Here is a 26,177-nt window from a genome sequence, read left to right on the forward strand (position 1 = left end):
GGGTTGTCTAGGGGAGCAGTCTACTAAAAATGCTGGCTCCTCCTACATCCCAATGGCTTGATTTAGTGCGATTTGGACTGGAACGTTTTTTTTTTTCAAAAATGAACCAAAAAACAAAATGTCCAAATCACAAAACCTTGTTCAAAACAGTATTAAAAAAAAAAAAGATAGGCGTTTTTCTTTTTGGAAAATGACCTTCTTTTCTATTCAGATTTTGGACCTTTTTTGCAAAACGTCCAAAGTCGGACTTAGACGTCATATCGAAAATGCCCACGACACCCTCCTCTGAAGTAGCTCTAAATCCTGCCTCTCCAGAGGACCTGCACAAGGAATCTATCTAACCCAAGTCCTGCTTGCCATCGGGCTGCCTCCCCTATCTCGCAAGAATGTTCTTAAGTCAAGAAACCAACAGGACAAGGAGATTTGCAAGAATGTAGTGTCACTCCAGGGCAAAGTGACTGCATCTAAACTATGATCCACAGAGGCTGGGAACATTTGAATGCATGATACTACAAAGAAAACCACTCTTAAAATAAAAAGAAGCATTCACACATCTTTGAATTTCTAAAATAGTACATTCTGTGAAAAGTACCAACCGAGTGCAAGGGATCACTGTCTGTTGAACTAACTTGACATGTGTGATCAGCTTCTTAGCATTATAATCCACAGAATAATCTACGGTGAGGTTCCAGAATACATGCTTGAATTGGTTGATTTACCACCTAAAAACAGAACCAGTTCATCGCGATCTTATCTGAACTTACATTACCCAGACTGCAATGGCTTAAAGTATAAATCAATTTAGGCCTCAAACTTCACTTACATTGGCACTCAACTGTGGAACACCTTACCCAAATTAACAAAAACTACCCCAGAACTACCTAAACTTTAGGAAATCATTGAAAACAGTATTGTTCAAGAAGGCTTATTCCCCAGGTTCAACATAATCAGAATTATCCCTTACTATTATAAGATCCAATAGACTCTAATTACGTCTTATCTTTCATATTTACTACTGATTAATTGTTATTCATATCCTAATTTCAATACCCGTCGCTGTTTAACTGTTATTTTTTTATTCTGCTAAATTTGAAAAATTGTACTTCTTGCATTGTAACGTACTACAATATTTTTGTAAGCCACTTTGAGCCTGCTATCAGTGGGAAAAGGTGGGATACAAATGTGACAAATAAATAAATAAATTATAATCTCTTCATTCAATCAGTGAAGAATGAGCAGCGGACACTGTCGCTTCTGAGATAAATGAGAACAAAACTAAGGTCATCATAGTTGCAATTTTCAGCACTGCTCACATCAATGTAAAGTTTGCTGTGCCCCTACTCACAGGCACCGCACCCAGTTTTCAAGGTGAAAATACGAGCATGGCTTCCTTTGAAAACATTTTTGTGGCCAACAAAATACCTGCAGAGTAATTACTAGCATACATGAAAGGAATAATGCACAATATTTGCCTCTTAATGCATGTTAGATGGCACAGTCTTCCGTTATTTTACCATAACTACGCAGGCTGCATTATTTCCCCCTTCCCAGAAGAGCATAAGTACATAAGTAATGCCATACTGGGAAAAGACCAAGGGTCCATCGAGCCCAGCATCCTGTCCACGACAGCGGCCAATCCAGGCCAAGGGCACCTGGCAAGCTTCCCAAACGTACAAACATTCTATACAATCAAGCCACTGTGACATCACTAATGAGGTTGGCTCTTATTGGTGGAATGAGCCACTATGACATCACAATAGGTTAAATCACTGCTCTATGTAATAAAAGTGAGCCAAGTAGAGGACATACAGTAAGTACATAAGTAATGCCACACTGGGAAAAGACCAAAGGGTCCATCGAGCCCAGCATCCTGTCCACGACAGCGGCCGATCCTGGAGATATATGGAATCGGTGAATGAACACAAGACCCTCTCCTAATCTCCCCTCCCCCATCAAACACCTCAATTCCCCAGAACAGGGCACCCCCTTGACATCCCCCACCACCACTACTACTACCACTACATCTGAAGTCCTTCCTTCACCCACCCACCCCCTCACTGTCTTTTACGTACTTACAATTTGTAGGGAGAAAGCCATAAAAGAGACAGGGAAAAAGGAAATTTTAGACCTATGCAAAGTGAGGAGTGGGGAAGTGGTCTAATAATACAACAGACTTTGATCCTAGGGACCTGAGTTTGATTCCCACTGCAGTTCCTTGTGACTCTGGGCAAGTCACTTAACCCTCCATTGACCCAGCTATAAGTACCTGTTTATACTATGTAAACCTCTGAATGTAGTTGCAAAAAACTCACAGAAAGGCAGCATATCCAGTCCCATTCCTCCCCATCCCCCCCCCCCCCCCCCCCCCCCCCCACACACACAGTATTGAACTGTCATTGCAAGCATGTGGCAGCAAATTTGCCTATCTTTACTAAGCACCAATAAGAGGTGACACAGAAATTCCATTTTAGTGCAAGGGTATGGATTCCTTTGTTCTATAAATAGCACATCCATTTCTTACAACTGTAGCTATGCTTGAGGGTATGGAGTGGTCATCAAGTGTCATGCAAGGGGCTTTGGTCAGGGGTTATACCCGCAGACCTCCTCCATTTTTATCCATATGGTTATAATTTACCAACCGCTGGGGTCAGTAGCTTGCTAGACCAGTTGAAGATGTAGAATACACAAGCCAGGTCTACTTAAGGTATCTCTCGTCATTGTAAACTGTGCAAGACCATGGATTACAGTAGAAGTAAAGTGATTTATCTGTAACCTAAGTGTTGAGCTAAACTCTTTGTACTGCGGATTCTGCTGAACTAAAAGATTAATATTTACCAAAGGTGGAGATTGGTTCCTTCAACTTGGCAACTGTACATATTGTTTTTTTTCTTGATCCTTGCGATGTGGTGGTGACTAGGATTTAATGGGTGATTAAGAAATTATAAAGCACTGAGGGGAGAAGAGAGGAGGGACATCCAGCCAATCAATTCCCACAGTTGGCTGCCTCGTGCCCTGCTTTATATCCCTATAGAACACTGTTGCAAGTACTCCAATGAAGATTCTGTTGCTGAACCTCCAAGGTAAACAATGTCTTATTCTTTCCATTCTCTCGGGAGCTCTTACTGGAAGGATTCTCCTTTTTGAACAGGAACCAGGAAAGTTCTTGGGATTCATGAGTTCAAACTTCTACTCTCCCACTGGCACAGTGAGCCTCATTTTCAAAAGGTTTTCCTGTGCTTTTTACCTAATAGCACAGCCTTCCTTGTTACCCTCAGTGTTTTCCTTTGCTTCAACTTAGTAGATAAAGAGGGGAATAATCGAATGGCGCTGGCAGTCTATATGGCTGGCCATCTTCGGGGCCAGCTCCGCAAAGGGGCGGTGCCAACCGTATTATCGAAAAAGATGGCCGGCCATCTTTTCTTTCGATAATACAGTTGGGGCCAGCTAAATCTCAACATTTAGGTCAAATGTTGAGATCGCCGGGTTTACAGATGGCTGGCTTCAAAAAAAGTGGAAACAAATTGAAGTGCTTGTCAGGGATGGCTTTTTCAGTAGTACCAGTGGGATTTGAACCGGTCACCTCTGGACCGGTGCTCTAACCACTCGGCCACAGCTCCATTTACTTGGATGTCCCTCCCTTTTGATTATGCCCCTTCAGGTCTCTCTCAGCCAATCACAGACAGGGGTCTCTCAGCCAATCACAGCGCATTGTCCTCCTTTCCTGTCATGCAGGAAATAGGCGGGAACAGGGTTAGGCTAAAGTGGAATAAAGTAGAACAGATCAAGATAACTCAACTAGCATGACAAAATTTACGTGTTGCAAAAGAGGTCCATATTCAGCAAGCCAGCAGTGAGTGGCAAAGTTGTTCAGATTAGCTACTGAATATTCAGTAGAATGTATTTATATAAATTTTTCACTGAATACCCAGATAAAGATATCTGGATACCTTTAGGTCTGCTATTTTGGTAGCCATTTTCACCCAAGTAGTTTTGTCCAGACAGTGCTGGTTAACCAGGGAGGGGGGGGGGGAATATCCAAATCTCAGATTTAATTTAAAAAATTAGCCAAACAAAGATGTTGAATATCAATCTCAGATAGTCAGCAGTAAAAATGTATAAAATAGTGATAACAATAAGATAAAATTAATTGGCAACTGTCACCAGGGAGAGCGCCCCGGTACAATCAAGAAAACAAATGTCCACCAGCAACTTCAATTTTAAGGCTTTTATTACATGCAGGTTTCTAGTAGACCTAATACATAGTTCCAACAGCAACATTCACCTTTAATCTTAAGCACCTGTAAGCCACCTGAAAGTGTGTGGCAAATAGTCCCCTTTAAGCAGTAGGCTACCAGCACCTACCAGGATTCAATACAGGCTCACAGTCAGCTTCAGTCTGGGCTCTTTATCTAGTGCACAGTAAACAGTAGTTCAATTCCCAAGACAAACAGTTCATTCAGTTCATCATCCCAGTTAAATCACAAAGCAGTCTTTACCTTCAAGAGGGTTAAATACTTTAGGGACTTCTCATACCCAAGGGATTTTCCCTGCATCAGCTTCACTGGTAAATAGAATACTTCAGGGCCCTCTCTTGCCCAAGGATTTTTCAGCCTGCAACTGCTTCTCTCCTCCTGAACTGAACTGCTGAGACTCCTTCCCACCTGCCTAATCAATACCTGGCTTCTGCTACCACAACCAATCATTCTCCTTCCATTAGTTTCCCCCACACCCATACCAGCTGAGTTAAGCATTAGACTAATGATGAGCTCCTACACACAGGGTTTCCTAACTCTCTTTCCCCCTAGTGGCAGCCTATCTACACATCCTACCAGCTTACACCCATGTCTTCCCCGATTGCAGCTAGGAGTCCAGTCCGGGTTCTTCATCTCACCCCCTGGCTCCTTGCCTGCAATGCCTTCTGGGACTTATATTTCAAACTGAAACTGCCGTAACCCAACTATCCTGGATGTGACTATCACACAACATATTCAAAGAGTATATATGTTTATCAAGAGTCACTAAATATATATGTAACCCTGAGCCCACCCTGTTCATCCTGCAAGAGATCTACCCTGTACACTCAAGTTTCTGAATTGTGTTTTGTAGGCCTGAGTCTTCTAGTATGTGGAATCAGAGTTCTAGGATTTTTGTCTACTAAAGTGGGGATCGTTGGTTTCAAAACAGACAGTTTGCTCCTTGAGCTCTGTGGCAAATCTTCCCTTTACCCAATAATTTAACAAAAATCAGACAGGTTTCAATAACAAACACCTTTACTGGAATAAACTTGTTAACTGTACTGTACAGTCTAGTAAATAATGGCATTTTCAGGAAAGTAAACATTTAACGTAAATACTAAGTAGTCATTACCACAAAGCTTTCAAATTAGTGTATCAGAAAACCTTGACCTTATAGTGTTGTTATAGGACTGCAGTGCAGTCCTAGGCTAAATTATGCAAAACAAAGAGCTGGCAGAGAAAAGGGTTCATCTGAATTAAAAAAAAAAAAAAAAAAAAAAGCATATTGCAGGGGATGCACAGAGTCTATTTGATACAAACTTCAGTCATCCAAGTCAGTTGAGTCAACCCAGTCAACTTAGTCAACCCAGTCAGCTAAATCAGCTGAGTAAACTGAGTCAACCCAGTCAGCTGAGTCAGTTGAGTCAACCTAGTCAACTGAGTCAACCCAGACAGTTGAGTCAACTGAGTCAGCCCAGTCAACCCAGACAATTAAATCAAGTCGGCCAAGTCATCCCAGTCAGCTGAATCAACCCAGTCAGCCAAGTCAACTGAGTCTACCCAGTCAACACAGTATGATGAGTCCACCGAGTCAGCTGAGTCAACCCAGTCAGCTAAGTCAGTCAAGTCAACCCAGACAACTTAGTCAGCTGAATCAGTTGAGTCAACTCAGTCAACTGAGTCAACCCAGTCAGCTGAGTCAACCCATATAGCCAAGTCATAACCCCTGTCCCAGTATATCTACATGTGGTTAAAAAAATAGCATGTTCTTATATACCTAATATGTGTAGGCATTCCTGGGGCATACTTAGGCAGAGCAACAGCAGACTTGTGATGTGCATATATATCTTGTAAAGTACCTGAGTACGCATGCAGACTACACCTGTTTACCAATAGAGAAGACCCCCCTGAAAATTGCTTTGCTCTAATTGGGATAAAGAAATATGCTGTCACGAGTGTGCTTTTTTTTTTCCCCTGAAGGGAAATGTTAAGATGAGTTGAAAAATGAAAACCACTATGCCTGATTTATGCCACTTTACATATGCAAGGGTACAGGCTTGAGGCTCCCTGTGGCTCCCTCCAGCCTGCACAGATTTTCATAGGGAAACTTTATTGGGAATTTCCTTTTGAACAACAGATGCAGGCCTATGGGCACAGTGAGGGTCTCCAGCATTCAGGTACCAGTGTTTACATGTTGCCCTCCCCCTCCCCCAGTCAGAGTAAGTGCAAATATGTGCATTGGCATTTACACATTACAGGGGCTGATTCTGGGAGCCACATAGGTACTTATGTAGCCTTTATAAAATAGGCTTAACATAGTCATCTTTTTGGACTTCTTCCATGGCTTCGTGTTCTAAAATCAAGCCTAAAAATAAGGCCAAACACACAAATTCATGTGATTAAAAACATAAACTATTAATGTAAGTGAAGTAATTAAGGGTCAACTTTCCCCATATTGTGCGAATTAAAGAAATGCCTTTCTTTGTTTCAAACTTTTAGAATATGATGGGACTCAGTGTGTATATTACGTTATAGGCTATCAAACTATCACACTATTTTTCTTGTTTTAATGACAGTTTATCCACATGCATAAAATAAACAGCTAACATTACTATTTAAATAAGATCACAAGGATCTCCTTCAGTAATGTAATCAAATCGGGGCTTAACAGCAGCTGGAAAGAGCCAGCTTATAAACTGTTTTTTGGAAAGCTATCATATGGCCCTGCTTGTCCTGCTCTGCATCCAGACTCCCGGGACACCGCCGAGTTCGTTTCAGCAGGAAATTAAAGAATTTGTTTTGTCATTCTTGTAACTTGATTGTTACTGGCTGGTAAAATCACTATTTGCAGGGTTTTTTGTTTTAAACATATTCCCAGCATTGTCCCTATTAACCCGCAATGGAGGCCTGGCACTGGTCCAGTTGTGTCAGAGTTTGAATCATGCAGGGCCCTGCAGGTTCTGTTCAAACTGCAAGCCTACTGGAGCAGCACCAAGTGGATAGAAGGATACCAAAGCCCCCCCCCCCCCCCCCCAACACAGGTGTGTGCGAACACACTGGTCCCCTGAATGCCTTTCCTCCCTCTCCCTCAGAATTTCCCAACAAATAGTTTTCACTGTTGCCTCATGCCAGATGGAATAAGATTGTCCATGTTTTAATTCATGGTTCAAAATATCCCATTTACATGGGTCAGGCATGATGCACTCAAGAGTCCTGTTGTTTTGGGATAGATATAGAAGAAAGTGGGAGGGGTGAGGGAGGGAGATGTTTGTTGACCATGTGGGATCTCTACTGACATGCTAGGCAGGAGCCAATGGGCAGACTGGTTGAGCCAAGAGGTCCTTAACTGTTTGCATGGGCCCCTTTTACTAAGGGGAGGAGAACCACCACAAGGGTGGAGGTACACTGAAATCCTACGCAAAAGAATGCACAAAGCAAGGAGTAGGAAAGGTAGGCTCTTCCAAAGCAACCGGAGACGACGTATGTAGAAACTCTATTCAATTGAAAACACTGACATACTTGACTCTGACTCGACACAGCTGTGTTTCGGTGCCAAAGTGCGCCTTCATCAGGAGTCTTATAAAATACAGTTGGTGGTGTGTGTTCGATTGTCAGCTGTATGATGATTGTTGTATCAGATATGGCTATCATCAGTTGACAGATATCAGTATGGAAACAATACTGCTCATATTCTCCACACGCTGGGTGTAAACTGCCTGAGATACTGCATTGTCTCACAAGTTCGACCCTGAGGCTCGCAGCTCCCAAAGGGTAATGAATAGTGTCTCCTCATCTCCCTTTTACTAAACCATGCTAGCGATTCCCGGCACGGCGATGCTAACAAAGCCCATTTACTTTGAATGGGCTTGGTCAGCATTGCCGCGTGGGAATCACTGGCATGGTTTGGTAAAAGAGGCCCATGTGCAGTGCTTTTTTTGTGCCGGTACACAACGGTACGGCGTACCGGCACCTTTTTCTCCTCCTGTCCTCCCCTCCCATTATTTCCAGCAATTCTCCGTCCCTCCCCTGCCCTCACCTCTCCCATATCCAGTGATTCTTCGTTCCCCAGCGTCCTCCTTCACTGCCTGCCAGCCTGCGTCGGACTCAGAGGCGAACGGTGCAGGCAGCGATTGGCTGGCAGCGTCGTAGCTTCCCTCTGCAAGTCCCACCTACAACTTCCTGTTTACGCATAGGCAGGCAGTGAAGGAGGACGCTGGGGGACAAAGAATCGCTGGAAATAATGGGAGGGAAGGGCAGGGGAGGGACGAAGAATCGCTGCACATCGATGGGAGGGAAGGGCAGGGGAGAGAGAATTGCTGGACATGGGATGGGATGGGAGGGAAGGGCAGGGGAGAGAGAATTGCTGGACATGGGAGGGAAGGGCAGCGGAGAGAGAATTGCTGGACATGGGAAGGGCAAGGGAGAGGGAATTATTGGTCATGGGATGGGAGGGAAGGGCAGGGGAGAGAGAATTACTGGACATGGGATGGGAGGGAAGGACAGGGGAGAGAGAATTGCTGGACATGGAGGGGAGAGAGGAGAATCTCTGGACGGGGAGGGGAGGACAGGGAAGAGAGAATTGCTGGACATGGAGGGGAGAGAGGAGAATCGGTGGACGGGGAAAGGAGGACAGGGGAGAGAGAATTGCTGGACATGGAGGGGAGAGAGGAGAATCTCTGGACGGGGAGGGGAGGACAGGGAAGAGAGAATTGCTGGACATGAAGGGGAGAGAGGAGAATCGGTGGACGGGGAAAGGAGGACAGGGGAGAGAGAATTGCTGGACATGGAGGGGAGAGAGGAGAATCGCTGGACAGGGAGGGGAGGACAGGGAAGAGAGAATTGCTGGACATGGATGAGAGGGGAGACAGGAGAAATGCTAGAAATGGATGGAGAGGAGAGCAGGAGATAGAGGAGAATTGCTGGACATGGATGGATGGAGGAGTTGGCTAGAGAGAGGAGAAATGCTGACTTGGATGGAGGAGAGGGGCGAGAGAATTATTGCTTTAAATGGATACAGAGGAGGGAAGAGAGATGAGAAATGCTGGACATGGATGGAGGGGAGGAGAGAGGAGAAGTTCTGGACATGAATGGAGGGGAGGAAAGAAAAAAGAAGATGCACATGGATGGAGATGAGGGAAAGGGAAGAGGAGAAAATAGGCAAAAGCTGGATCCATGTTATACCTCCTCCAGTCAATTCCATGGAGGAGGACCCAGCTTTTACTTATGGATGCAGGGCAACAAAAGAAGAAGAAAGGAGGAAAGTAAAGAAATAAATGGAAAGGAAGCCCTGGAAACGGAGTTAAGAGAACAGATAGAGAGCAGCAGAATCAGAGACTGGGACCAATATGGATAGAAAAACAAAGTCACCAGACAACAAAGGTAGAAAAAATCATTTTATTTTCATTTTAGTGTTTGGAATTTGTCTTATTTTGCACTGGGTATACTGGAGCTGTAACAGCTTACAGAAATTATTTATAATGAAAAAAAATCACATTATTTTTTTCTCCTATACTAGTATAATATTTTCAATGATGTCTGTTTATATGCGCCTTGGCTGGTATAAGGGTTGTGGCTAATGTGGGTGTGGCTATAATAGGGGCGGTGCCATGTGTGGCGACCCCGCCCACAATGAGTACCGGCACCTTTTTTTCTACAAAAAAAAGCACTGCCCATGTGTGAAAAGCAAACTTAGAAATTTGCAAGTATTTTTATGAATAATTAACAATATTTGCCTATTTGAGACATCATAGGCACCATTGACTTTAAATGGGAGGATTTATGCATAAGGGGCGCAGGGAACGCTGATATTCATTACCTCTGCAGAGTTTTGCTTTTCAAGAATGCTGCAAAAAGGTGGTAATGGGCTATAACAAAATTTGCCCACCCTACCAGCTAGTAAAAGATGCATTGCTCTACAACATACATACTTTTATTCACATTAACCAATGGTATTCCCGAGACCAGGGTTAAGATGGGGATTGCAACAAGTGTGCACGGTTTTATGCTTACACAACTATATTTATTTTTTACATTTGTATCCCACATTTCCCCACCTATTTGTAGGCTCAATGTGGCTTACATAGTACCGGAGAGGCCTTTGCAGGCTCCGGTGTGAACAAGTGCAGGGTGATGTTGTGGTATACGTGCACAAGAGGTCATTTTCAATGTCAAATTCTGTGTACTTTCACGATGAAAAGTGAAGCAAAACAAGGTCTCTTTATTTGGAAGACAGATCCAATATACTGCTTGCAGTAGCATTCCTAGGCTGGCTGACACCCGGGGCGGATTGACGATGCGCCCCCCCCCCCAAGTGCAGCACGACCCCCCCCCCCCCCGGTGAAATTACACCCCCGCCCCCCCCCCCGGTGCATTTTTACCTGCTGGGGGGAGGGGGTGCCTGTTGGCTCCGAGTCCGCTCGTTCCCTGTTGCTCCCTCTCCCCCGGAACAGGAAGTAACCTGTTCTGTACAGAGGGAGCAGCAGGGAAGGAATGAGCGGACTCGGCCAACAGGCACATAGCACCCCCCCCCCCCCCCAGCGACGTGCACCCAGGGCGGACTGCCCCCACCGCCCCCCCTTGGTACGCCACTGACTGCTTGATGGTGGCCTTTCTCCTGCCTCTCATCTCAAAGAGGATCAGGAAGAGGGTTGGAGGGTGTGGGGTCACGGGCACAAGGATTCACTTGGGCTATCAGGGATTTTACACAGGGCTTTTATTGTCACCCTACTTATGGAAAGATGCAATTTATACTCAATTAGTTAAAATTCTGATGTATTTCTGCAGTGGTGTGCACAGGTTATCCAGCTATCTGTTTATTTAGGGGGTCTTTTACAAAACGACAGTAAGCCCAATGTGAGCTTACCGCTCACTAATCCGGAACTAGCGCTGGCCCAACGTGGTCATCGTCGGTAGTTCTGGCTGGAGCGCGCGTCATTTCTGGTGCTCTGGAAATGTTTTTTCTGTAGCACACACATAGCCATACTTCAGCGGGAGGGGGGTCCAGAGCCCAAGGTGGGGGGGGGCTCATTTTAGCCCTTCTCCCCCAGCCACCGACACCCCCCTGCCACTGATGACAATGATGACCCTCCCCCACCACTTTCAACCCCCCTCCCACCGCCACCGCCGCATCCAACCCTCCCTCGTCGCCGCCACCACCAAGTACCTTTGCTGGCAGGGGTCCCCAAACCCCCCCCCCCAGCTGAAGTCTTCTTCAACGCTGGTCTTTGGCGCGTTCGCTGATCCGTGAGTCCTGACTCCTGACTGATGTCCTGCATGCATGTAACGTGCAGGACGTGCATGCAGGACATCAGGAGTCAGGACTCACAGAAACAGATCAGTGAATGCGTTGGAGTGTGGTGCTGCAGAAGACTTTGGCTGGCTGCGGTTGGGGACCCCTGCCAGCAAAGGTACCTGGCGGCGGCAGTGGGGGAGGGTCGGCAGCAGCAAGGGGGGTTGAAAGAGGTGGGGAGGGTTGGCAGTGGGGTGGGTCAAAAGTAGAGGGGGCCAGGGCTAAATCTGTGGGGGCCCATGCCCCCATGGCCCCACCTAACTACGCCCCTGGTAGCACAGCGCTACCCCAGCGGTAATTGGACATCACTGCGCATTGCCCAGTTACTGCCAAGAGCCCTTACTACCACCTCAATAGGTAGCAGTAAGTGCTCCCTGCTGCACTGCCATGTGGTAAGGGTTATCTAACCGTGTGGCCATTTTTTGTGGGGGGGGGGGGCATTTTACCCACGGCAGTGAAATGGGCCCTGGTGCGTGGAAGAACAGCCCCTGCCGCTACCACAGGGCCATTTTTCCCTCAGCTTATTATAAGGACTCCTTTTTTATTTAAACAAAAAGTTTTTATAGTGCCGCCTTGTTCCAATCAGTTATTCAAGTTTTTTTTTTTCTGTCAGCACATGTTTTTTTAAAGACACGATAATTTACATGCTATAAGTTTACTGCATTGGGAGTGCAATTTTTTTCAGCGTTTATAGTTTTGTAAGATTTGCTATACTGCTCGGTTTGCAGTTTAAATCAACAATTTAACAGGAAAAAAAGAACTGCAACATAGCTGATAGGAAAGAATCAACAATCATTCAGTAACAAACAAAACAAAACAAAAAGCAAAAACGTAAAGGGAAAAGGAGAGTAGGAAAGTACAGGGATAGAATAAGAAAGAGAAAAGGAGGAACCTGTGGTAGAAACACAAGTGGGGATAAAGCCTGTCTAAAAAGCCAGGCTTTCATTGCATGCTTGACATTTTTAAATGACAATTCAGCATGAATTGTGAGCGGGAGGGAGTTCCAAAAAAAAATGGTAATGCAAAGAAAAAAGCATGATGTCTTGTAGACTCAAACTGAGCATTACTGGGACCAGTGTGAACTATCCGGTAGTCATTAATGGAGTGAAGCAAATGAACTGGCGGACAGGGGATAGTAAGAGTTGCTAGATAGGAAGGCAGACCCATTCCAAAAGCTTTAAAATTAAGTGCAAGGAATTTAAATAATGCATCAGAACACTTTGCACTGAAACTCAACGTACTGTTCTACTGCAAACCTTCGTACGCCGACCCCTCCATGTTTGCAGCTCTACAAAACACTTGCCTGTGTAAATAAAGAACATCTACAGTACCCTATTGCCATATGTTGGAGGAGTGGCCTAGTGGTTAGGGTGGTGGACATTGGTCCTGGGGAACTGAGGAACTGAGTTCGATTCCAACTTCAGGCACAGGCAGCTCCTTGTGACTCTGGGCAAGTCACTTAACCCTCCATTGCCCCATGTAAGCCGCATTGAGCCTGCCATGAGTGGGAAAGTGCGGGGTACAAATGTAACAAAAATAAAATAGATACTATTGGAGATTCTACATGGAATGTTGCTATTCCACTAGCAACATTCCATGTAGAAGCCTGCGTGGCCACATTGGTGATCTGCAAGGGCCAACTTCTACATGGAATGTTGCTAGTGGAATAGCAACATTCCATGTAGAATCTCAAATAGTAGCAACAGTGGAGGAGTGGCCTAGTGGTTAGGGTGGTGGACTTTGGTCCTGAGGAACTGGGTTCGATTCCCACTGCAGGCACAGGCAGCTCCTTGTGACTCTGGGCAAAGTCACTTAACCCTCCATTGCCCCATGTAAGCTGCATTGAGCCTGCCATGAGTGGGAAAGTGCAGGGTACAAATGTAATAAAAATAAAATTCCTAATAGTTGGTCCATCTCCTTCTTTACTGAATACTAAATGGTTTTTTCTTATCTCTCTTCACACATTTCTACTTTTCTTTTCTCAGTGTTATAATCTCACCTGTGCCCTTCATCCTTTTCACTGACATACCAGCAAAAGTCCTGTCACATCTTTCTATCTCGTTAGCTATCTTTTCTTCCATTCAAGCCTTTTTCATCCTGACTTCTCTTTCAGCTCTTCTGTGTTCCCCTTTCTGAAATCCTTTGGGGCTAATGCAGTAAAGTGCACTAGGCTTTGTTTACAGATTAGCTCATATTTTACACCTAGTTTTGTGAGTGCACTATGTAGAAATGAATTTCACATTCAAGCAAACTGTGTACAATGCCTCAGGCAGACATAAGCACACAGCTCATTTAAATCCCATGGTAATCAAGATATTAGCTATCAGAGAACTGTGCAGAAGACCAGATGGCTTGGTGCAGAGTTTTCTAACACTGAGATTTTTAATGCCAGGTCTGAGGAAGAGTGAACGAGGGGCGTTTTCAAAAGATAGTCCAAGTCAGAAGTCGGACATCCCACTCATAACATCCAAAATAAAGTCCATCTCGCCATTTTTGAACAATAAAAATGATGGGGTTTTAAATACCAGCCAGATATGTGTTTAGGTGTGAACACTTATGCCAGCCATACAGATTCTGGAGATATGCACATAACTTACAGTATTTTATAAATTATGTGCATAAGCGTGCCTCGCTCACTCTCTGCACATATGAATGCATACCTGCAAAGTATGTGTTATTGAAAATATGCCTGTATTTATCCAATAGTTCATAACTGGAATATTGTTAATCATGACATATGTGTTCACATATGCACATTAATCACTAGAATACCAGAGTTTGTGTGTATACTTGCTGCTTAATTTTAGATAATTCCTTGTAGAATTACTTTCCTAGGGTTCTACATTTAGCCATTTTGCACAGGGCATTTCTGTGGGGGCAGGAGGGAACATAGATAGATACTTCCCATGTTTGTCATCTAGATCCCTTTGAAAACTTTCCTCTTGCCTTATATTCACTTTTTCAAGCAAAGGAAAAACACTGCTGTCTTCAGGTTCTTGACCTGTGTTTCAATAGTTTCCGATAACAAAATCTATGGAAAATTTTACATTTCCCGTATTAAGTGATTTTTTTTTTTAAATCTGATGTTTTGTTGAAATAAAACGTAATTCCAATGAGGCATCGTGAACTAACCAGTGTTTCTGTCTTGCTATTTTCTAGCAAATCCTCTCGGACTCTGTGGTCACCACACAAGAGAGCTGCATAAGAAAGGTAGGGAAATGGTTTTCCTTCTTTTACAAGTTGCATGGAAGTCAAAGTATCTGGTTTGTGGATATTTTTCAGCTCTGAAGGTTCTAGGATACTCTTACTTGGAGGTAGACAAACAAGTTTGGGTTTAAGTCTCACCACTGCCCGAACTGGGAGTGGTGAGTTGAATTTCAATCAATGAAACCTAGGCCATTCCCAGCTCAATCCAGGTTATTTGACCCCTAACATGGTTGTTCAGAAATTCACTCTAACTTCTGAGGACAAGGAATCATTTGGAGCTACAAAGGTTTGCCTAAATCAATTCCAAGAGATTATGAATTAGATTGGAAGGGCAGGAAGAAAGAAAGTCAGGTTCAAACTAAATCTGGCTGACTGAGTACAATTCAAGTCAAACAGTAGCAGACATGAACCTGGATAGGAAACAGGTCAGAGAAGCTTTGTGCAACACATCAACAGGTCAGTATATAAGACATACAATAGTCTGGGGCTGACTTCTCAATTTAATTTTTATTTGCTGATGATGAAATGATGCATGAAGAATAAAGGGCAAATATAGTCACCTCTGTGCAATTACCAAGTTGTGAATGACTTACGGGGCCACCACTTGCATGGCGATTACTTGGCAGACTACGAGCAGGGTGGTTTGTTGTTGCCTTCCACAGTCATCTTTTCATGAAAAGGGAGCAAAACAGTGGTATCCATGCTATGATCACATAAAGTTGATCAAAATATATCAAATCTCTCACATTTAATCCAATAATCAACCAACAGTTGTGCCTGACCAATGTAATTGGTTGCAGTAACCCATCAATGGTTCAGGTATAAGCTGTGATTATGGAAGACGAAATATTTATTTATTTTCCTTTATTCGATATACCACCAATCACCAAAATGGCAACAAGGTAGTTTAAAATAATAGCTTGAGGTGAACAAAAGAAAGAGAGAGGCAGTTAATGTATATTACAAAGAAAAAGCTAGATTAAAAAGCCAGAATTTAAGATGCTTTTTAAAAATGAGGTATGAAGATTCAGATCTGAGGTGAAGCAGAAATGTGTTCCAGAGTTTAGATCCAGTGTAAGCAAATGCTGTGGCACAAGTAATGTCAATCAAGCCTTATACCAGAAGGAGAGGGAAGATGCAGGAGAGCTTCCTGGGAGGAACGCAGGTATCTTGTGGGGGGGGGGGGGGGGGGAGACATAGGGAATGAGCAAATTAGAAATGTGTTCAGGATCAGATGGTAGAAAGCTCTTGTGAACCAATAAATATAGTTTGTAATTAATGTGGAAGGAAACAGGTAGCCAGTGTTCTGTTTTTCAGTAATGATTGAATTCGTATGCATTGCATAAAAGTTTGGTGGCAGTGAATTGAATGAGTTGTAAGCACTTTAATGAAGATAAGGGTAATCAAGAAAACAGTGCATTACAGTAGTCCAAGTTTGATGAAAAGAGAAAGAAGAAGGGTACAGACACATGAAGCAGGTAAGTCGGACTTAACTGAGTGAATTTCTTGCAAAGCAAAGAAGGAAAATTGAATGACATTATTAATGTATAGTTTAAATGTGAGTTTGGGGTCAAAATTTACTCCTAAAATACGCAATTCATCATTATAAATCATAGTGTGACCTTGAAGAGTAGATGGAGGGGGAATGACACAATAGGGATTAGGGAAGTGCATAGTTTCAGATTTGGGATCATTAAGATAAAGTCTGTGATTAGAAAACCAGGCAGCCATAAGCTCAAGACAGGAGTTGGAGGAGGAGGAGGTATCAACCGAATCTGAAGTGTAGGAGTAGAGAATTTGGACATTGTCAGCAAAGCAGAACAGGCTGCATCCACAAGACCGAATGAGAGAACTCAGAGGAGAAATGAAAATATTGTATAAAGTCAGAACCAGGATAGAACGTTGAGGAACACCTAAAGTATAAGGGGTTACCTTCCCTTTCTATAATCACTGCATTTTACACCCCTGCTGATGACATCCACTTCTACCCTACCAAATCCCTATGTCTTCATTCATATTCCTCCCTTACTCTCCCAATACCCAGACAATCTTAATGTGTCTTTTTCTGGTATCCTAGCCAATCCTAGAGTCTCTGCACATGTCTGAGCCCCTGCTATCCTGCATATCCCTGCCCCCAGTATCTGTCTTCTTGCATCTTTCTCACCCTTACCAATCATCTGTTACTCCTACTACTCACTCATATTGCCTTCTCCATTTCCCCAGTATTCATTTACCCCACCTTTCCTCCTCCTTACCATAACATCTTCCCGCCTGCACTTTTCCATGCGTATATCTTTGTTTCCTGCCCCCCCTACACACACACACACACACACACACACACACACACAGATACCACAAGGTAATTCTCAACAGGTCTCTTAAAGTTAGGCACTAGGTTGATGCAGACTAAGCATTAATTCTATATCAGCAATTACCCACCTAAGGGGGGAATGTTATCAACATGGGTTACCTTTAAGACAGCTTATTTTACCACAAGTTGTGCTATTTTAACACAGGGGTTCATTGCATAAAATGGGACCCTGTGCTAAATAGCACAACTTGTGGTAAAATAACCTATCTTAAAGGTAGTCCATGTTGATAACTTCCCCCCTGGAGGAAAGGTCCATAGTCTGCTATTGAGATGGACATGGGGGAAGACACTGCTTGCCCTGGGAGTATGGAATCTTGCTACCTTTGGGATTCCAGAATCTTGCTACTATTTGGGATTCTGTCAGGTACTTGTGACCTGAACTGGCCACTGTTGGAAGCAGAATAATGGGCTAGATGGACCATTGGTCTGACCTAGTATGGCTACTCTTATGCTCTTATGTTCCCCTAATTGTCATTATAGAATACTAGTGTTATGTCTACAGTTATGTGCCTAACTTTGGTAGACCCTAACATCAGAGCACAACGGAGAGACTTCTTCTAAGGCATCATTAGTGTCAGATCTATTGGACACCTTCTAACACTGCTTCAGTTTACCTGTGAAGGCGTTTTCATTGACTTATAGTGCCTTTAACATCATTATTGTTTGAACTTGCTTTGGCAGTTCCTGATGTCAAAGTACAGCGTTAATAATTTAGAGACTTCTTCTGAGGCATCCCGCCAAAGGCACGTGCCAAAAAGACACGTCCCTTTGTGTGTCGCTTTGGGAGTGTCTTCTAGGAAAAGGAAGGCTTGTGGTATCTCCCTTCTCAGTGAGGCAGGTCCTGTTCGAAGGCTTGTTGTTGCTAGTTGTATTATGTTGTGGCTGCTCATAGTGAACTGGATATTTCTTCTTACTTGTAGGACTCATTGGCACTCTAATTGATGTGTCCAAAGTTCCTTTTACTATCCCAGTCATTATCACAAATTGAGTTGCAGTCCGATGGCATGGTTACTGGGCTAGTAAGGATTCTCCCTATGAACAAGAGAATCCCTACTAGCCCTGTGGCGTTGGGCATGGATCTTCCAGCTCCTCCTCGGTGTACTCTCATTCTTACAGGGCTGTATTGGGAGTTTCTTCTCATGCTCAATGCCATTTAGTTAATATAAAGCTCAGTCACAACGCTGTTGTCTCTCACTTACTGATCCCGGTTGGTTATGTGAATGCCAGATCATTTGTGAATAAAGCTGTACTTTTAAAAGTATGGATAGTGGAGGAATAGCTTGTTCTGGCATTGATCTCAGAGACTTAGCTGCACTGATTGGATAATCCATTGCTAGCTTATTTATTTATTTATTTATTTATTTATTTATTTATTTATTTGGATTTTGCTCACACCTTTTTTCATTAGTAGTTCAAGGCAGGGGCGTATCTGAGGTTCGGCGGTAGGGGGGTCCAGGGCCAGAGTGAGGGGGCACATTATAGCCCCCCCCCCCCGCCGCCGCCATTACTGACCCCCCTGCCGCCGCCATTGCCGACCCCCCTGACGCTGTCACCTAGCGTTGCTGGCGGGGGACCCCAACCCCCCCCCCCCCCCCGCCAGCCGACGTCCACTTCCTCCTGCCTTTAAAAATATTCCTTCAGCTGGCGGGGTCTTCTTCGTCCTCCGTGGCGTGCTGTTCATTCAAAGAGCTGCAATCCAGTTTCGGAGTCTGACGTTGCCTCACTGTGAGTCTGACGTCCTGCACGTACAATGTGCAGCGACGTCAGACTCCGAAACTGGATTGCAGCTCTTTGAATGAACAGCACGCGACAGAGGACGAAGAAGAACAGAAGACCCCGCCAGCTGAAGGAATATTTTTAAAGGCAGGAGGAAGCGGACGTCGGCTGGCGGGGGGTTGGGGTCCCCTGCCAGCAAAGGTAGGGGGTCCAGGGCGAAATCTGCGGGGGCCCAGGCCCCTGTGGCCCCACGCAGATACGCCCCTGGTTCAAGGTGAGTTACATTCAGGTACACTGGATATTTCTCTGTCCCAGGAGGGCTCACAGTCTAAGTTTGTACCTGAGGCAATGGAGGGTCTCTCCACCTGGTTATAAGATTCTTCACCAAACTAGAGTTAGCAAAAGAGGGAGTAGGATAGCGATCATTTACAAGTCTTTTTTCAGGATGGAATTAAAATCTAACCACAATTCTTCCAACCTTGAAATTGTTGCTTGCAAAATTACTGATGACTCATTATCTTATTCTATATGTCTCGCACTTTTCTAACATCCACCTGGTAGTTGGCAAGCTTCTGAGGGGGATTTTTTAGAGCACTTCTAGAATCTGCCTCAAGTTTGCAAATGCGTTGCTAGTAGGTGACATCAACCTTCATTTACATCATTTAGGAGATGTAAGAAAGAAAAAGGCCAATTAGTAGCTAATTATGTCATTCATTTGTGTATACAACTGACTTATTCTATAAGTTATGTGTACACATTTGAGAACTAGTTGGAAATTTAGGCACACAACTTGCTAGAATTAAGGGATAACTGAATATCAGGTTCCTCTGTTATTAGATATCAGTATCTTTTCAATAACATTATATATATATTTTTGGTTGAAGCAACATACTAACAGCATATCTTCAGATCCAAATGCCTGAATTGAAAGGGTTCATCCTATGCAGGCAATCCATGTTGTCTGTATAATGGCTATTACATTTGAGGTCTATCCATTCTTTATGCTTCGTAGATGACCATTTGCTGAAATTAGCAGAGGTGAAATTGACAAATACTAAGAATCTGGTTTTCCCATACATTGGCTCTCCACGGTAGCAGCGGCTTCCCAGAGGTTTTCATTTTATGATAGACATGCTGCTTTTTAGAAAGTCAATTAATACATGGCTGTCCCGACAGGCTTTTAATTGATCTTTGGTATCAATGTTCTACATAGTGTCTGTTGTGTTAGCCAATATATTTTTAATACCAGTATTTTTGTCTTGCATGACTGGGTTTTATTTGGTTCCTGCAGTTATTTTAGGAACTCACTTGACATTAATTATTTAAAAGGAGCATTATCAATTTCTGCTTTAGCACAGAGTTGTTCTAATCTATTGGGTTTGGATGTTAGATCAATTTGACTTCTATTATATTATTTTTGTTTTCTTTAAGTTGTTGACTTGCTGTTGACATTTTAATATTTTGTTTTGACAATGTTTTTACTGATTTTATATATCTGACATGTATTTTGCTTTCAGTCTTATATAATATAGACAGGTAGTTTTAGAAATAAAGATAATAATGATGTAATGATCACATGATTACGGTAATAAGAGATGTTTTCCCCATGCTGTGTCTTCCTCTTTGTCCTTCAATTTCAATTAACAATATTGTGTGGGTTTTGGACTTATTGTGCTCCCATGAAAAGTGTAATATGGGTAGGACTTAAAAGAAGTCAGGTAAATCATTTAAAATTAATTTGACTCTCTAATTCTACATAGAGCCTAGATCTTGTATACCATAAACAAGGGGAAAAGCAAAACATTGAATAAGGACTATAGGATTGAGAGACTTCCTGCCATTCATAGAAACTCACTAGACACAGTACTTAGGAATGAAGCAGCAAATGGTTTGGGGCTGAAATTTAGAATTAAATTTAGAATTAAAAACCAAGCAATAGGTTGTAGGTGTTACTTTTTTATTGGACTAATTTAGGGCCCATGTAGTAAGGGGTCCTTTTACTAAGCCGCGTAAGTGTCTATGCATGCCCAACATGCCCCAAAATTGAGTTGTCACCCAACTACCACGTGGCTCTTGCGGTAATTTCATTTTTGGTGTGTTTCCGATACGCGTATCTGAAAAATATTTTTTATTTTTGGGCGCGCGTAACGGACGTGCGCTAAGAAGATTTTGGTGCACGTAGGTCATTACCGCCCGGTTACCATGTGAGTCTTTACCACTAGGTCAATGGCTGGCAGTAAGGTCTCAGACCCAAAATGGACAAGAACCAATTTTCCATTTTCAGCAAAAAAAATCTATCCCCACCCTGTTAGATTGTCACTGAAATGCTTTGATGTCTCACTTATATATACTGTCATCTACCAAGATTTGCTTATTTCCGATCTGACGAAGAAGGGCAACCTTCGGAAGCTAATCAAGAAATGTACTAAGTTATGTCCAATAAAAAAGGTAACATCTTATATTCTTTTTCATGTTTTCTTTTGTTTTATTTCTATTGATTACCTTTAAAAGTGGACTAACACGGCTACCACACCTCTCTACAGCAAAAAAAAAAGAGGCCTTTTTTACAGGCGCGCTAAAAAATGAATTGGCGCGCACCCAAAACCTGCGCCTACACTACCGCAAGCCATTTTTCAACGCGCCTTTGTAAAAGGACCCCTAAGCATTTTTTCCCATAGACACAAATAAGAGAAAATCTTTTACATTTTAAAACACTTGTGATTCGCTTTGAGAGTAGATCAGTCTATGATATAATCACCCCTTCTACTGGTGAGAGATGACAAGCAAAGCCTTGGAAAGATTATATAGCTGCCACCTCTTAACTGGCATAAGTAATGGACTTCCTACTGGCTGATGTGAAGAGCTCCGCCCCTTACCGTACAATTTCTAGACCTGGTCTCAGTTGAGACATTTTCTCATGGTACATGGTATTGTTCTACAGGCACAGAAATGACGAGTATATGGACTTTTATTCATGCAAATAGCAATCTCCTCGTATCGCTCGACACTGGCCGTGTTTCGCCCAAAAAGGGCTGCCTCAGGGGCTGTGAATTGAACTGGCAAACAGGTTGCTACTCCTTTATTAGCCAATATCAAGGGTTCTTTCCTTCTCGTTAGACTATTGTATATTTGTACAAATATACAATAGTCTAATGAGAAGGAAAGAACCCCTGATATTGGCTAATAAAGGAGTAGCAATCTGGTATAGCTGTGGCCCAACAGTTTATGATCATGCACACCTGGGGCATGCCTGCGTTCTACATACTTCTTTGCCAGTTAAATTCACAAGATAGCCCCTGAGGCAGCCCTTCTCGGGCGAAACACGGCCAGTGTCGGGCGACGAGGAGATTGCTATTTGCATAAATAAAAGTCCATACATACCTTACTGATCTGCTTTTATCTTTTCCATCTTGGAGCTTGTGGATCGTTTGCCTTTTTGTTTTTTGGGGGCAGAAATGAAGAGAACATGTAATATAGGCCTGACTTCCCCTTGTAACACAGCTCTACCACTTCCTGGGAATGTTAAATAGAACCTTGGCTTTTGTTTGCATTTTCAATGTTCCAGATACATAAAAAGGCAAGAAAATATATATACAGCCTCTCTTCTGCTAATGGTTGTAAGAGAATGAAGATTCTTGAAATGTTGTTGGCTTATCAAGCCCCTAAACTTTGGCAAGAATTGTATGTTTCTTTTGATTATGCCTTTTCCTATCAATCTTTTAGAAAGAATCTAAAAATTTGGGGCCCTGTTTACTAATGTGTTTTAGTGTCGTTTTAGTGCGCTAACACTTAGCATGTACACTGACCATTTAGACCCCTCTAGGGATATTGTAGGCACGCACATGGTTAATGCGTGTTTATGCACCTATAACGCTGCTTAGTAAACAGGGCCCTTGGTTTTTTAAGAAATATGTTGTATGAAACTCTTCTACTATGTTTTATTTTTTATTATTATTATTGTGTGATTCCCATATGTCTGTTCTGCTTTTCTTTTCTTTTCTCTTGTGAATTGCTTAGAACTTTTGTTGGTTATAGCAGTATATAAATGCTTTTTTGTGTTATGTTATTGTTCCTCGTACTGTTGGTCGTTGGTCCATTCATCTCCGCTTTTTTAAATCATTAAAGTAAGACCTCCTATTAAATGTATTAAAGCAAAATAATTTTTTAAAATATTATATAGGCAATATATGCTCATTTCCCTGATAGGCATTGTTCATCAAACTGGACATCATGATTTTTTTCTAAGTAGCATAAAACGCCAGGGAAAGGATGGGATATTAATATTTAACATTAAATCTTAAAACTCTTCAAGTAATCTAAAATGAGATTTCTTTGACGTGAAAGTCAGAGCAATGTACACATTCATGGGTCATTCTGGAAGATTTTGAAAAAAGGTCCCAGAACGCAGATCTCTTCCTGTTTCTGCACTTTGACTCTATCAAATCACAAGCCCAGTAAGCTAAACCGCGTAAAATGATTCTCCCCCACAGTGAAAAGAATATCATTCCTTTAGGACCAAGTTTTCTGACCATCCAGTGACCTTGTGAAGAGGGCTCTATGGCAGCACTGATGAACTTTTTACCTTCTCCTCCACCATAACGCGTTGACCCTTGGCTGTTCCTCAGTGGGATCTTTTTGTCTGCACAGACATGATGGCATGATAGCAGCGTAACAGGATTCTTATTATCATAACCCACTTATCATGAAGATGAAACAAGTTCTCCCTGGCCTGGGGACAACTCAGTTATCCTACTTTTTATTTTTATTTTTTTTAGCAGCAAAGAAAAGCCAGGGGATTCGGAGATGCACATTCCTTTTTTGTTAACCATCCGCCCCGCAAGCTTTCCAATACCATCTCCAACCTCCTTGATCAACTGCATAACAGAACTGCAATTTCTCTTTAACAGCAGAGGAAACCTGTCTTGACAGAAAGGTTGGGTTTTGCCTTCCAAAATGTACTCTGAAATAACGAACAAGCACCATTGCCACACGGAATCTTCAATGCCATAAATTTGCCATCTTTGGTCTAGTGAGGTTTTCTCATTATTTACTATACAAGCCATCTACTTAATTATGAGAGGACTTAAAAATGTTCCAAACTGACACCCACAGCTAGATTAATGAAAGCAAAACCGCTACCAGCAGGGCTGCACGGCACATGCATCTTTTCTACTGGCTATAGCTATCAGAAGTAGGTTTTCATGGATTTTTTTTTTTAAAGAGGGATTTTATGGCTTTAAAATTCTGCTTTTGTTTTCCATGATGACATCATGGATCGGCAACTCTGGCCCTCAAATCGGGATATCAGTCAGACAATCCTCTTTCATTCAGGCTGCTTTGTACAGAAGTACACATCAGGGTTTATGAGCTGACGTATTTATTGAAGGATGGGCAGCAGGGTTTATAGGGAGGGTAAAAGAGGTCAGAGCAGTAAGGTAAAGAGTTCAAGTCTAAACTTAATGGGATGTGAAGGAATAAGACAGCTTTTTAACCCAAAGAAAAAGTGGAGCATTAAGCACCCGCTTCTGGAAATGTCTATACCATCCAAGGAGAATGGACATGGGTGGATGGCAAGGTATTCTCAGTTGTGATGGCCCCTTCCCTGGAATTCATTTGCCCTCCCCCCCCACCCCGGGATCCATCAGAGTCCAAGCATAGCAACTTTTATATGAGTTAACCAGTGATAAAAATCGCTTTGTACTAGTAAACCCACTGCTGGTTAGTTTGATGGTCCAACGCATTGCACAAACGCTCAGGTCCTGCTGAGAGCAGACTCTTTCCTAAGCCAATATCAACATGAGTACTATCAGATGACTTGAGCCACAGAAAGAACTCAGGCTGAGCTTCAAAATCCATTTCCATCCTGCAGTGGCTGAGTCATTCAGAAGAAAAAGTGGTTTTTAATCCAGTACACTGTACTAACAGGCAGATTAAGTTGTCCTAATTTGCTGACTTTGTCTATGTTTCAGCTGTCACCCAGGTTATAAAATATCTTAATACAAGCAACCTAAAATTCAAATTTTTCATATTAAGGCTTTTAACTATAGGCAGAAGAAAGATACCAGCTATTTTAAAATGGATTTTTTTTAATTTAGGGGCAATTCAATAACTTTTGCCGCATGTTACGCACTCCTATGGCGTGAGCTGAGCATCAATTCTGTAATGGCATCTGTGTGCACAAACTCCATTATAGAATATAGGCATAAGCCTGCAGTAGTTTGCCAACATAATTAGTGCCTGCTAACGATTAGCGTGTGCTAAATGATAAGACACCCATAGGAATATAGGGCTAAATTCTATATATGGCACCTGAAAAAACTGTGCCAAAAAATAAAATACGATCTCCATATCAAAGTGAAAGGGGCTCACCAAAAGACTGACAGTATGGAGTTTGTGCTGGTTTTTATATCTTCAATACCATTGCTTTCTAATTGCATATGGTTGAATGAGAGTGCAGGTGTGGCCTAGTGGTGGTCTTACAATCCAAAGGTGGCCAGTTCAAATCCTGCTGCTGCTCCTTTTGATCTTGGGCAAGTCACCTAACCCTCCATTGCCTCAGGTACAAACCTAGATTGTGAGCCCTCATGAAACAGAGAAATATCCAGAGTTCCTGAATGTAACTCACCTTGAGCTACTACTGAAAAAGGTGTGAGCAAAATCTAAAATAAAAAAAATATATATGAATATATACCATTTAGTTTATCTGGCATTGCAAATTACCATATAGCCCCTGATGCAGCCCCTTTGGGCGAAACACGGACTGTGTCAGGCATTTTATTTCTTTGAGACTCTACAAAAAAGATTTTGGACTGTTTACGGATCTGCTTGGCTTATTTCCACATTGGAGTTTGTGGATCATTTGCCTTGTTGCTTTTTGGGACTCTATAACTGGTGATGCTGGTCTTCATTAAGAATAATAGGTGCCTACATTCTCCTATAGAATATGTCCCTGTCAGTTGCCCTCTGAGGGGCTCTTTCACTAACCTGCGGTAGGACTAACGCGCAGGTAGCACACTCCAAATTGACATTACCGCCCGGGTAGTGTGGGCGCCTGGCGGTAATATCGCAATTGGCGCGCACTGTTTCCTGTGGTAAAAAATATTTTTCTATTTTTTACTGCAAGGGTGTTCCCAACAGTAATCAGCAATGTGGCCATGTTTATTTATTTGGATTTTGCTCACACCTTTTTTCAATAGTAGCTCAAGGTGAGTTGCATTCAGGTACACTGGGTGTTTCTCTGTTCCTGGAGAGCTCACAATCTAAGTTTGTACCTGAGGCAATGGAGGGTTAAGTGACTTGCCCAAGATCACAAGGAGCAGCAGTGGGATTTGAACCGGCCACCTCTGGATTGCAAGAAAGG

General features: G+C 42.8%; 1 protein-coding gene across 2 annotated transcripts in view; it reads left to right on the plus strand.

Annotated features, from left to right (window-relative positions):
* PRDM16 (PR/SET domain 16) overlaps positions 1–26,177 on the plus strand; it is an 895,576-nt gene that overhangs the window by 440,042 nt on the left and 429,357 nt on the right. For both annotated transcript variants that reach the window (XM_030222585.1, XM_030222586.1), the window contains exon 3: positions 14,683–14,733. In XM_030222585.1, coding sequence (XP_030078445.1) covers positions 14,683–14,733 — 51 coding nt within the window. The remainder of the gene's footprint in view (positions 1–14,682; positions 14,734–26,177) is intronic.

This window comes from Microcaecilia unicolor, chromosome 13, assembly GCF_901765095.1.
Source record: "Microcaecilia unicolor chromosome 13, aMicUni1.1, whole genome shotgun sequence".
In the NCBI taxonomy this organism is placed as follows: domain Eukaryota; kingdom Metazoa; phylum Chordata; class Amphibia; order Gymnophiona; family Siphonopidae; genus Microcaecilia; species Microcaecilia unicolor.